The sequence below is a fragment of the Excalfactoria chinensis genome, chromosome 19, assembly GCF_039878825.1.
Source record: "Excalfactoria chinensis isolate bCotChi1 chromosome 19, bCotChi1.hap2, whole genome shotgun sequence".
Taxonomy (NCBI): Eukaryota; Metazoa; Chordata; class Aves; order Galliformes; family Phasianidae; genus Excalfactoria; species Excalfactoria chinensis.
The window spans coordinates 3,038,619-3,052,835 of NC_092843.1; the positions used below are offsets into that span (position 1 = coordinate 3,038,619).

The window sequence follows — 14,217 nt, forward strand, 5'->3', positions numbered from 1 at the left end:
GAGTGTGTGTGTGTAGTAAGTAAGCCTTGCCCTTTCTCTTGCATCTTTATGACTGTTTCTTTGGTAATCTATTGTCTGATATCCATACTAACTAAACTTTAGTAAATAATCTCTCTTTCCCCTGCATTTTTTGTAGTTAGTTCCTGTTTGCTCATCTCTTCTGCCTGAAGTTGCCAGCGAGTCTGGCCCTATCCTCTCTGTTTGTTTAACAAACACTTCAGGAGCACAGTAAGGTTCCCTGAATTGCTGATTTACTGCTCAATGCCATAAAAGGAGCTGAGCCTTGGGAAAACAGAGGAAGACTAGATAGACTTTGTTTGGAAAGTTTAAAACTCTTACACATACAGCACAGGAGCTTGTACAAAATGTCCAGTGTTAAAAAGAAGGGGAAATTACCCAGCTGTTGAGCTGTGCCCTCATATGTGCACATGCAACAGGGAAGCACCCGATTGGTCTCAGCAGACTGAGACAGACAGGCTGCATCTTTGCAGCCTCTGCGTCCCCATAGCATCCATCAGGCATGCACCCTGGTGTGTGGGTGCATCCCAGTTCATATCCAGCCCATGGGACCAGCTAGGCAGCTTATGGACCAGCCCGGTGACGATCTGAGTGTTGTCAATGAATCATACACTGGTCTCGTGACTCCAAGACGCATCGGCTAACAGAGTTGGAGCTGCATTAAAACATAAGCAAATCCAAAAGGGAGATCTGCATTAACTTGCCTCCTTTCCCTGCTGCAGCTGTTCACGCAGTTTGGAAGGATGGAGAGGTTTGCCTGGATATAGCAGAGTGGTTGAGGAACAGAAAACTGTTTCCAGTTCAAACGTCACTTCTGTGGATATAGTGAACCTGTTACATAAAAGGCTGAAACAGAATAATCAAACAGTTCTGTACCACAGCCTACAATACTTGTCAGGCCCGGAGCTATTTCACTTCTGCAGGTTTTTTAAAGGCTAACAACTGTTGAAAGGGAAACAGAGAACAGGAAAAGTGCTTCTGCAAATAAAATTGAAAGAGGTTAAATTAGAAAATACTGCGCTGTCGTCCTCCAAGGGCCTGCAGTAGTACCTGGTGCTGCTGGTTTTTACCAACAGTTATTTTAAGTAATTTCTTTGTTTGATATAACCCTTGTTTTGATTCTGTGTAGACGTGCTCTCTGTCAATCATATCAGCGAGCACCTCTTACCATACGACACAACTGAAGGCTTAAGTTCGAAGAGGACAGAACAGCTTCTATGTATTCAGCAAAGATATAAAGATAATATGTGCCAGCTGCTCTGCTGGCCCCAGCGACTGGCGTGAAGCTGCGTTGCTTCATTCCCACATAGCAGCTAATTGGGGCCAGCCAACCTGTCAGCAGCTCCTGGGGAAGTGGAGGCTGAGGCTGATTCTCAGGATGCCCCACTGGGGTGAGAGCAGGGCAGGGGAAGCAAGGCAGGCAGCACTAAAGACTGGGAGGTTGTTCTGTGTCTCAGGTGATGGGTCTCCTTTAAGTGCTAAAGAGCTGTGCTTGTTGTGCTGACTTTGCTCCTGTTTGTTTTCTCAGCGTGTTTCCTTTCCCTCACCTGGATTTTTGTGTTGGCTTTTCTGGTTGGTTGGTTGCTTTTTTGTTTTGCAGCTTTGTCACTCAGTTCAGTGAGATCCGTGCTACTGATAGCAATAAGCTGAACCTGCAGAATGGTGGCATGGCTGCGGTTTGACATAAGTAGTGCTTCCCTTCAGAACAAAACTAGAACAAATTGGGAAGAGAGAAAACTCTATTTGTAATTGGATACCTTGCTGTAAAGATAGCAATCATCCTGGTTGTTAATCTTCAGCATAGCTCATGGGAAAGGTAAAGCCTGCTCGAGATGTACAGTGTAACACATCCCCCATCGTGGCTTATGCTATTTTCAGCCCATTTATTGGGCAGAAGGACATCAGTTGCCTTTATCAGAGACCATGTAATGCAGTTTTCTTCAATAGCCAGAAGGAAATCCTTGTTTCAGTAGCTTGCAGAGAATAGGCACATCACCTATATTCACTTCTACAGCCAAGAGCACTGAAGCATTCAAATACATCTCCCACTTGAATGCTGTGTTGCTGCAGAGTCAACATTTAGCCTTTCTTGTGCACAAAGAGCACATCCTTAAAACGACTAAATGAAAAAGGAAAAAAAAAGGTGTATTTTCATACAGATGCTAGAAGTAAATGATTTTTTTTTTCTTGTTGTGCTTATTGATAAAGCAATATCCAGATGCTATGGGAGCAGTTGACCAGGTAGGGAAGCAGGATTTGGGCACCTGTTAGGAAATGCTTGAAGGGATACAGAAGGAGCATGTGAAGCCTGGCTGGATGTGTTTCATCTTGTTACATGCCAGCAGATCCTTCGAAAGGCCATAGGATGCTGTTGTAGTCTTCACAGCGCCAATGATCAGAGTCAGATGTAATGGAATAGAGAGAACTGATTGAGACAGGTGTGCCTTTCTCTTCTTTTGTCCGTTATATTTACCCTAATACTTGTTCAGGCCACTGGAAAATTACTGTTCTCCATAAGGTGGGAGCTGATGTTCTGTCATTGCTGCAGTGGTAAACAGTAATTTTCCCTTGATATATGCCTGTGGAGTGACACACGTACATAAAACTGCCTCGCTGTACTGCTTTATTTTCAAACTGATTTAAATCTGTTTCACTGAATATAGACTGAGTTAAAGAAAAGCTTTTTATAGATTCTTTCAGTGATGGGTAAAGATACACAAAATAAATAGGGGGAGAAGTTAATAGGTGCCTCTCTTTTCTGAGTTACTGAGCGCCCCAGCTCTTCTTGCAGTTAAGGGCAGGAGATACTGAGTCTGAAAGAAGCTCCTGAAGGTGAATCTGGTACGTTGCTATAGTAAAAACAATGAATGGAGTCCAACTTTTGAGGCTGTTTTTGTTTGGAAGCAAACAAACATACAGAAATGTGTGATATTAGCATTCACAGAGAATGAGAGAAGATTGTCCACTTAGTGATTCTTAACTATTCAAAACCGAGTCGCTTTTCAGATGTACATGATGGTTCTGACTCCCCCCAGAAAAGCAAAAAACCCATCAACAGCAAAAAGCCCATGGCCTTGCCCGGGTATATGTGCTCATTTCACATACTGTAACTGCAGTGACATTAATAAGCTGAAATATTTGTGTGTATATTTAGTGGATCTTTAATCAAAGCGCAGACTATTCTTCCTGCGGATTCTTCAGGGTTTAAAATACATCATTCCCTTAAAAAGGAACGATACCTCGGGTGCCTCCAATTAAGGTATCTAATTTTGGATACGTGGTCTGTTTTAACTCCACCAGTAAAAATGAGTAGATGTTGCAGGTGCTTCATTTCCAAAGATCACGCAGTGTCCGTTATTATCACTGGTAGGTATTTGAAGAAACAATTATGAAACAGCTTATGCAAGCTGTGGAGCAACGTAGGTAATTGGTTGCTGCTCTTTAAAGAAGTTTTCATTTTGTATTTGCTACACTTTTTCTTTTCCAAGCAGAAGCAAAACTGGAAATTTCTGCCATGGTGCAGAGGGAGCAGAGCAGAACAGCCAGCACTAGCACTGCTTTCAGCCCTGCTTCCCAAGGAAACAGAGCTTCTATGGTCTTGTGGTCTGCTTTACTGCCAACCTGCTGTGTGCTCAGCGTGCAGTTGGTCAGCTAACATCCTCCATTAACTTGTGATTGACTTCAGTGGAAATTAACAGCATTAAAGATCCCCAGGATGGGGAGCTCTGGTGTCTCTGGTAGGAATTGGGAGCAGATAGGAAAGACAGACAGATCAGCCATGTGGATGGAGGGCTGCACTTGGAGAGCAGCAGCTGCACTTGCTGGTTGAGCAGCTATCTCCGTGTTGCTGGAAAGCATCCATAGTCCATACTGCCATTTGTGAGCAGGGAAGGGAGGAGATGGCATTTAGGAGACAAGGGAGTGACCTAGAAATGTGGTAGGAGGATGTAGCACTGGGGGGCAGCTACAAAGCACAGATGGGACAGCTGATACTATCACAATAGATACTGTCCAAACAACATGATAGGAACAATCAATAGGAAACAGTGCTTTATTTGTATTTAGGCTTACGAATGAGAATGTGCTATTTTAGCAGCTGACTCAGCTCTGTGTAGGGCATCACCAGGAGCAGCATGCAGGATTTCAGGGTGTCAGGTCAAACTCTTGGCCGACTGAATCTCATTTTGCAGTAGTACTGACTTGTTGCTTTCTATTGAGGATTTTGCTCACTGTAGGAATCCTATAGATGTGTTTTCCTTCTGCTTCCATTGGGACCAAAGAGAAGTGAGGGGATGGAAAAGGAGAACAGTGAGGAACTGGCTTTGTTCGTGAGGAGAGCAGATTTATCATAGAAGGACCTAAGCAGCTCATGTTTGAATCTTTGAGAAATAATGATTTTCTTATCAAATCAAACTGCAGAGTGCGCCCAAAAGAACCGAAATGAGGAGCAATACAAGGACCATAAAGTTTAATAATGATGCCATCTTCATGTGATTAATAAGACTGCTGATTTCCCACATCTTATCAGCCGACTGTAACTCTGCTTTGTATATTTGTTATCTCCATTTTGCGTTGTAGCGTGCGTAGATAAATGAAATACCATGGAGGCAACAGGAAACAAAACAAAAGTAATCAAACATGTTTATCACTAGAGCATTAAAATGGCTGCTCTGGCAGACACCAGATGAATTATGCAATACATAACTTAATTCTCTGGGCCACAGATGTTTCATTTTTCCTGCAAGAAGATGATTGAACCTTGAATGACAGTTTCAGGCAGTCTTTGATTGCTCTGTGGGTCACATGCTTGCTATGACCTGCATTTGAGTTGCTTTCTACATGCTGTTGCTTTATAAAACATGTAAAATTGACATCGTGTTGGCTGCTCAAGGCCAAGTCAGGAGTAATTCCATGCTTTTGATATGCTTTGTGTGTGAGTGAAGCGGAGGGAAGGATGCCTGCGTTTAAATTCTGATGCGTTATTGAATCAACTGGAGTCAGGAGGGGGGAATTGCAGCAGGCTTTTTCAATTTGTGAGAGGAGGCACAAGGAAATACAGAGTTTGTCATATCTGTGTCATCTTGTATTGTTAGAAAATCTTTAGAGCTGTAGTATTGCATCAGGCAGTGACTCCTGCTGCCCAGGGCACAGCGCAGTGCAGATTGGCATTGGTGGGGAGGGCAGGTAGGAATGTTGGTTAATCTAAATCAGCACCCCTGAGCGTGAATGTGCTTCACGTTCCGAACCTGGAGATTGTGTTCCTCACCTTGAGGACTTTATCCTGTAAATCTGATGGATTTGTACTGATTCTGGCGCAGCATGTCAGTCTCAGTATATGTACCTCTAGGTACTAATGCAGGCGGTATTCAGGTGTAAATACATCCAGACTTAAACATCCAAAAGGTCTCATTTTCTCCATAGCATCTGAAGGCAGGTCCAAATGTTTGCACCAGAGCTGCATTGCTGAGCTGCCTCTCCTTGCCTACTGGCATTAGAACCTGCAAGAGGCTGAGCCCTCACCTCCCACGTGGGGTCTGAGGCTTCTCATCCACTCCCGCAGAAGCTGGAAACTGATTTTTAGATGAGACTGAGCGAGGTCATTTGTTTGTGCAGGTTTCAGGTGCAGGCATAATCCCGTGCTTCAGCTGCCCTCTTTGAACTCCTCTATGAGCCAAAGGATGGTTACCAGCAATGTGGTGGGAGGGAACCCACAGTAATCCCAATCGGGACACTCCTGATTACTGCCTTTACCATTACTCATAAGGCTGTGTGGGGTAGAGCAAAAATACTTTATGAAATAGAGCATGGGACCAGGAGGGAGGAAAAAATAAGATAGATGGCATTTCTTTTCCTGGTGTCCCTTTCTGTAAGGGGAGGTGCGATGGCTGGGTGCACGACACAAGGAGGACCTGTTGCTGTCTAGAGAAAACCAAAATGATCCTTGAAGGAGGGTGTTTAAATGGAGGAATGAGCTGCTGGGGGAGCTCAGCATTCGTATTGGCTGTGATACAACATTTATAAATACATAAGAAAATATTGTCATTGAATTAAAAAGTGCACCATCTATTTATAGGTTGGGCTAGTCCTTAATGCAGCCAGCGCGCCTTCACCCTCCTTCATTCCAGCTGCTGACGTTAAGCATTCTTCTTTGGTGTGGAGAGTGTGCTGAGGTCATGTGTGCTATGAAACTACGGCACTCAGAGCCCTGGGATTCCATGAGCTGACATTTTCCTGTTCAGTTTAACTGCTTTTTTTTTTTCCTCTTTGTATTTTATTAGGTAATGTCATTCATACCAGTTTCTCTCCATGGAAATGATTGATAAAACACTGCTGATCTTTAGAAGCCCTGCTCCCTATTTGTAGCACTGCACTGATGCTGACTTCTATTGACTTTTGGCTGCCCCAAAAGTGTTGCCCTCTTATTTTATTATAACAAAGTGTCGTGCACGTTTTCTTAGAAAACAATATATCTGCAGACTCAAAGAGGTTTTATTCAACAGGGGCTTATTTTATTTCCTTCTGGCAATCAGTGTTGTTTTGCATTGCCCAAATATTGTACGGTATCTTGAGCTGTAGAGACTTTTGTATCAACTTTTCTTTGATCTCTGTCCACATTTGATGATCACTTGGCATCTTTCGAGCACCTCCGACATCATTCACTTGCTGGTTTTACCTGCAGCTGATGCAGAGGCAGCTCACAGCACTATCATGGTGTGTTTAATGAGAAGTGTTTGCATGAGATTTTGCTTATTTCTCAGCTCAAATCTGCACACAGAGCACCACATTGCTGCAAGGCTCCCAATGAGGGAAAACAGGACTTCATTTCCAAAAGAAAACCTAAAAACATGGAAAGTTGGGTTTAGGTTTCTCTGCCTTTTCCTGGGGGAAGAATTGGATTCAGTGTGGGATGTCAGCCTAGAGGAGCCTGGACAGTGTCCACCGTCAGTTAACTGCTCCCCAGGTGAATGCTGGTGACGTTCTGTGTGATCACCAGAGCACCTGAAAGCACCATTTCTTTGATCTCTTAATTTAAAGCCTTCAGTGTTTCACTGCTAAGCAGAGAGAGGATTTTTTTCTTCAATTGAGTTCCTAGGAAAGGAAACGCCCAATTCATTACTATAGTTGCTGGATTTATGAATCCCTGAACAGGGAAATTCTTTTACGAGAGGCCCGGATTTATATGACATAGGAAAAAGGATTATCTGATCTGAAGATCCTCAGAGGGTTGCTGTGAAAGAAAATATTAACCTACAGCTCTTGCAATTTGAAAAGTGGATTTGAGAACTCGGTGCTAAAAAGTGAGCGAGTTCTTGCCTTTGGACGTGCTGCACAGCTGGCTGAAATAAACATTTCTCCTTCATTTGCGCAGCCTTTGTGTCTTCAGCTTTTGGAGGTGCTGTCAGCAGTAAATGTGGATTTATTTCACGTGGGTGTTTATTGCGTTGGAATCGTGACGAGTACAAAAAAAGCCTGAATTGTGTGCGCAGCAATATTCGTACCGTGTGAGGTGCGTAGAGCTGGCAGTGGTTTTGTATTAGCTCCTGTCTGAGATGCTGTAAGGCATTAGGTGTGCTGTGTTCCCTGTACGTTGGTCCTGGAAATGAAGGACAGTGTGCTCCATTAGTGGGCACCAGAGAGCAGGAGTTAAATGGGGGAACCTACCAGCAGAGTTCAGAAAGAATCTGGAGTTTGGGTAGGAAATGTTGGCTGCTTTTGCTCAGAGCAGAAACAAAAGTGAGTGTTCCAGTGTAGGAATTGTGCCATGAGTGAATGCTGTCATCATCGGACCGTCGTGTTAATAAAAAAGGAATGGTTTCTGCCTCTTTAAGCTGGTATCTAAATGAAGGTTCGACTGGATTTTAATCATCAAGTGTGCATTCTTCTTGCTTGCAAGTGAACAGCTTCACGGTGTTCATCTGATCTATTTAGAGGAAGAAACTGAGTTGCATCATCCATTTTACCAGCACTTGAATTTGCTTGCTTGTTATGCTGTTCAAACCTAATCAGCTAGCTTGAGTTTAGAAAGAAAATTGAACCTTTCTGTGTTTTTCACTTCTCATAAGAATTGAGTGCTGTTGTTTTTTGAACTCCTTAAGTTGTGTTTTTTCCTTGGGGGGGGGGGTTGGGTGCCTTTGTTTTTTGGGGTTTTTTAGATGACGTGTTAGTTTTGAGGGCACTTTTGTAAATGGTAAAAGTTTACACCTTGTGACATCCATAGCCTTTAATGCGTTTTGCTTTTCACTTGAAACACAGCTGCAAAAGAGGAAATAATAGTAGGTATTACAGTTTGTGGTTCTGCCATTTCAATAGTCGGGATTCTCTTTTTTTTCCTTCTTTTTGTTCCGTAGCTCCAAATGCTTGATCTGGAAATATGATTTGCTAAATTCTTTAGGCTGAAAGTGCCAAAACATAGAATAGAACTATAACAGACTGAACACATGTGATTGTTTTTGCTGTAACAGAGAGGCTACAAAGAATTAGATCAAATTAATAATGATGCTACATTGGAATGAGAAAACTCAGGACAGAGACTGTGCATTCCTGAAAGCAGCTTTTGCCCCCTCTCTTTTTCGTTATCTGTTTCAATGGTAAGAAAGTATCAACCCTGACAAACCCTGGATAAAGCTGGCATTAACCCTGACCATTGTAATGTGGGAATCTGCTCTAAAAGACCATAAATGCTGGTTTATTCCACTAATAGGTTCTCTTGCTCCTAATGACCCTCACTCTGTATTCACACAAAAAAGGAACTTTGCTTTCTGTTGTTCCTGCCTACAGCTCTTGGGGTGGTGGGGAGAGTGTAGGCCCTTACAAGAGACCAACTCAACCTTTCCTTCAGGAGTTAAGAAGGTTAAAAGTAAAACCATCCAGTCTGTGACTCTTCCAAGTGAGTTTAGTTCTCTTGGAACGGCTTTGGTCAGAAATGCACTATCAGGTTTGTTAAACCTGGCCATCATTGCCTGCAAGTTTCCCATCAGGTTTGCAGTGAGGACAAGGCGCCATCAGCGCTGATTCATGGTGTTTTTGCTGTCAAAAAAGTCCACCAATATCGGAAGGTTTGAAAGTGAGCAAATCCAGTGGATGGTGAATACATCCAAACTGACCTGTGTGGGCCCAATTCAGCAAGCCAGAGTGGGATTTCCTCATGCCTCACAGGTTTGAGTTCAACACGGTGCTCGGTAAACAATAAATCAATGACAGTTGTTTCTGTGACTGCATAAAAGGGGTGAGAGCTGTAATTTATTTTATAATAAATACTATTGCTGAGCAAACAGCGAACGTAGCTATTAGAGACTTTGCTCAAATAAGTGATTTTAGACTGCTGAGTGCCAGCTACCAATGTGGGAGTTGAGCTTTTAAAATGAAAAGACTGCATTCCTTTTGAAGGCTCTTCTGAACGCTGTTGACACTTGTGCTTGTAAAGAATACAGAGTAATTCAATTCATTACTTCGCTTGAAGATAACATTTACGGTTGCAGCATCAACCTTCATAGGTGTGTAGGCTGCTGGGATGGAGGTTCTCTGCTGGGAATTTTTGCTGCATTCTTGTAGAGGGGTTTGGGGGTAAAAGGGCTTCGGGACCAGCCCTGTGTGTGGCTGCAAGGACAAAGGGGACACTTTTGCCCTTGGCTACAGTTTGACACTCCACCGGATTGGGTCAGAATTACCCATGCATGCTGAAGGGCAGAAATGTCATTTTTATGGCATGCTATATCCTCGGTTGCTTTTTTTTTTTTTTCTTTGTAATTGACTCAGTATACCAATGCTGTAATAGAGCTCTTAAATCCTGACCCCAGACGTAATAGCATACAAAGACTGGCACTGCAGCTTGCATCTGCTGTAAAGGCCCCACTGTAAAGGCACACCTTAGGGTGCTGCTTCTCCAGGAGCTGGGGCTCAGTGTTCCTCATTCTGAGGGCTCCCCGTTCCCATTCGCAGCTGTGTGCAGTAGAATTCCTTCGTGTTGCTAGAATGTGTATCAATCTAGAATGTTCCTGGCTTTCACAACCCTTGGCTTCCTGCACTCACTGCTGTGACCCCTACAGGTGGCTGAGGGTCCTGTGGTGGGCCCAGATGCCCTCACACATCTTTTCTGCGTCAGAGCCTTTTTCTTTTCTCTACAGCCAACCATCTCCCTTGGCTGGACTCAAGAATGGCCCTTCTGCTGCAAAAGCAGGGTGCTTTTCTCCTCCTGGCCAGGATATTTTGTGCTCTGCTCTGCTTTTATGCTTGAGAGCCTTTCAGACCTTTGGTTGATACCAGCATTCCCTTGTTTGGGGGTGAAAGGAGGGATTTTAAAGCTCTTTGGGCCTGGTAAGAAGTGAGCAAAAACTGCATCCTCTGGAGCTGCAGCCCTGTGTTGCAGTGGGACGCTCCGGCGCTGCTCCAGGAGGCATGTGACACAATCCAGACATCATTTACTGGCTCCATATAACCTGAGGCATTCACACATAAATTCAACCTGAACACATAAGCTTATATAGAGAGGATCCTTAAAGTATCCCAGCTAAAAATATTTGTAAAATGCTGGGAAACTTCTTGCAATGCATTTGGATGCTCTCTTTCCTGTTACGAATGCATGCTGGGGTCACTTGCATGTCCATGCAGACATCTGAGATGTGATTTCCATATGTGGGTTAACAGGATGGAGGAGTTCTTCAGGCCTGGAGCTTAAACAGAAAGTGCTGTTTCACAGCTAGGCTAAAGAGATGAAAGATGTTATTGTAGGCTTACATGAACCTGTCTGTGTTGGTCTCCTGGTTAGGCCCTGTGTACTCTGAGTCCTTGTTTGCCCAGAGAGCAGTTGTTTGATTCATTAAATGATATGTTATCATTAATTCACAACATCTTGTGTGTGGTTTCTTTCCAATGTAATGACACATTAGCTTCTTCTGCATGAGAAAATACCCATTAATCTGCTTTCCATTGTGGTCCAGGAGCTTTTTCAAAAGGCTGTTCATGTTGCCCCATCCTTAAGACTGTGATTTGTTTATATGCATACACATCTACCTATCGTGATCTTCTACTGCATTTCCCAAATGCTGCTGAAGAATAAGCCAGCATTCAGTGTCAGGTGTGTTAGTACTCCTGTGTACTTCACTAACTGTCTTTCCCAGAAAATACCTGCATAGAAAAATGGGTTTTCTTTTGAGATAAGCAGGAAAGAAAAACCCACCAAACCCCAACATTCTTCTCATCAGCAGCAGAAGGGAATTCCAGTATTTCACAGCTTTTGCTGATAATGATCTGCTACAGATTAAAAACAAAAAACAGACATCGTGGTGTTGGCAGATTGCAAAAGGACTTGCTGGATAAAGCTACTGCTCATAGGAGAAGAGGGTAGTGTTTATTGCATCCATATGGCCCGGAGTTAAGACAGGCAGAGTGTCTAGAAGTACTGTATCTTCATATGTTGATGCAGAGCATTCTTTTAGCACTGCAGGCCATTTTGCTGGTACCTTTCTCAGATGAGTGTATGAATGGAAGTATTGGCCCATGATTTAGCGTGGTGATAGAATTTATTGCCTAATTATTATAGCCATTTGTGTGAGCCAATCTTAGAAATGCTGAAGATTTTGAAGGGTCAGGACTGATAGCTGGCACCTAACGGATCCATTTTTCCTTACCTGTATAGCTTTCAACCCTTTGAGTTTCCCATCCAAATTTGTAAAGTACATTAAGAGCCCGAGTCTGAATTTAGTTTCTTAGATTTCTGCCTTTGGCTTCTTCATAATAATCCTTTTTGAAGCACCCTTACATCCAAGGGAGGTGACGCAGCTGTTCTGCAGAAGGTTTAGGAATCAGATCTAATAAATGTGCTCAGATATCAGGATGGCGCTTTGTTGGAAAATGGGAAACAGACAAAAGATTGGGAGATTTACAAACCAATTCACAGAGCTAAAATCTAACAGGGTTTCACCAGCCAACAGCTGAGCTGCTCAGTCTTTACTGTGCCCTTAAAAAAAAATCAAGTTGGTATTGTTTGTATGAGTGTCACAGTTGTACAATGCATGAACTCATATAACATAACCTCTGCTCTCTTGTTCTCCCAGGGCTGATGAAATCGAGATGATCATGACAGACCTTGAAAGAGCAAATCAGGTAGGATTTAAAATTAGTTTCTCACATTCTAAGTATGACTTTTGATTTTTTTATGATTTTTTTTTCCTTCCTCTTTAGAGTTTCTTGACAGTTCTTTTGTATGCAATTAACAGTCATAGCTGCACAGTAAGAAAGTGCTTAAATTTAGAGAAGAATGTAGATCTTTGGGAATACTCTCAATTCTCTACACGGAGTGACTGTATGAGGTGATGAGGAAGATGTGTGTGGACATGCAGATTCCCAGGTGATATATGGAACAGGTAATGGTTTCATAGAGAGAAACATCAACCAGGCATTTCTTTGTCAGTGAGCTTCATTAATCCATCTGTCATGTAAGATCAGAGATTTCAGATCATAAGTTGCTCGGTTCATGGTTTTATAATCCAATTTAAGCGTACGCAAGAGCAGCTTGCTTTCAGTTACACAGAAGGGGGGATGCACAGTTGTGGGTTAGCAGGAGGATTGTCCCCTTTCAGATAAATAAACCAGTCACGAATCTCAGCCTCAGTCCTTTTATTCCAAGCCACGGCCTGCATGATGTCTTGCTATACGGGACTGGATAATCACAGCAAGCGCGTTGTTCTGTGTATCAGTTCTGTATGTGTTGGAAAGACGTTAATAAAGTAGAAGGCAGATTTGTAAGTTGTTGGTTTGATTATATAGTCAGCGAAGGAAAATTGGGTTTTGCACAGTGGGTTTTTAGTTCTGCCAAGGAATTTTTGTAGACAGCATTAAATATTTATGAAAGTGCTCACAATTATTTGAAAATCCATAGACTTTCTAGAAATTATGTAGGTTATGAAAGATGTCTCTTCTGTCTCTTTTACCCATTTCCTCCACCTGCTCTTCCCAGTCGAGGCGGCCGTGGTCCTTTCCTCCTCCCCCACCCCCCAGAATCAGCCTTTGCAGTTGGAAATGTTTCATCAAAAACATGGAGCTCACTTACTGCAGAAGAGCGTGAATTTGGGGTGAGGGGACCAAGTTCGTTTTCTATGAGTCTGGGAGTTGGTGCAGCTCAGCAAAGCATGGGACAAAGGAGGACAGGAGGAGAGTGTGACCTCAGGGCATGGAGGGATGGCGAAGTGTTGATTACCAGTTGATCCCTGTAGTGCTTGTGCAAAGCTTTATGTTTGTAAAACACTTCTACAAACGATAAGTGAGTAATCTTCGCAGCCTCACTTTACAGTTGGAAAGAAGCTGGAAGAAATTAAATCAAGCACACAGGCCAAAAAGTGAGTTTGCATCAGGCTGAAGTGTTACAATTGCAGAAACAAGTACTTAACATAATTATGTATATAATAGTTAAATTAACATTTTCCTTTTAGTGTTTCAGTAAGTACTTATTCCCCATTATTATGGCTACCTTTAAAGAGTAGTGCTCAGCATGACTCCTACTTTGAGGCTCAATAGATCACCTTGCTGATTTTTGATGCAGTGTTTTGCTGTTCTGGAATTAACGCTGACCCAAACTGGGATTCAGAGGAGAAATTTAAAGAAATATTTTTGCTGTAAGTTTTCAAATGTCAGGTACTTCTGCAGGTTTCCATGTTCTTTGTGATTGGAAGCCAAGGGATCAGGGTGGATGTAATTCCCACCTTGTTCTGTTGGATAGAGCATGGCTGCTGCATGAATCACTCTCCTCCATCTTTAGACTCCATCACCTCTCTTCTCCCACTGTTTTTTCTTCATTTGGATCCTTAAATTGTTTCATGCAGGAGTTTTATTGGCTTGTTTGTGTGTTATCACAGCACTCTCATCCCCAGAAGAAATTACTAGATCATAGACATAATTACCTTTAAATACTTTGCAATTTTCTGCTCAGAAAGAAAAAGAGACAGTGACCGAGTGACCACAAAATTCAGTTTCTCTTCATTAACTCAAAGTATAAATGGAGCTTTGTCTCCAGCTGTACCTCTAATAAAGAGAAACAGCTCTCATCCCTGGCCTGAAGGAGCGAGCTGCTTGCTGGGGCTGAGGAGCACGGGGTGGCTGCCCTGGTGCTCAGATAACAGCCCTGCATCAGTTGATAATCCAGGCACTCAGTGTGGGTAATCCAAGATCTTGAGTGATGTTTTGCTGTTGAAATGGTCTCGCTCA

At 42.9% G+C, this 14,217-nt stretch overlaps 1 protein-coding gene across 6 annotated transcripts in view; it reads left to right on the top strand.

Moving 5' to 3' along the window:
* The window catches only part of CUX1 (cut like homeobox 1), a 204,864-nt gene that overhangs the window by 112,792 nt on the left and 77,855 nt on the right, over nucleotides 1–14,217 (top strand). For all 6 annotated transcript variants that reach the window (XM_072353960.1, XM_072353955.1, XM_072353957.1 and 3 more), the window contains one exon: nucleotides 12,072–12,120. In XM_072353960.1, coding sequence (XP_072210061.1) covers nucleotides 12,072–12,120 — 49 coding nt within the window. The remainder of the gene's footprint in view (nucleotides 1–12,071; nucleotides 12,121–14,217) is intronic.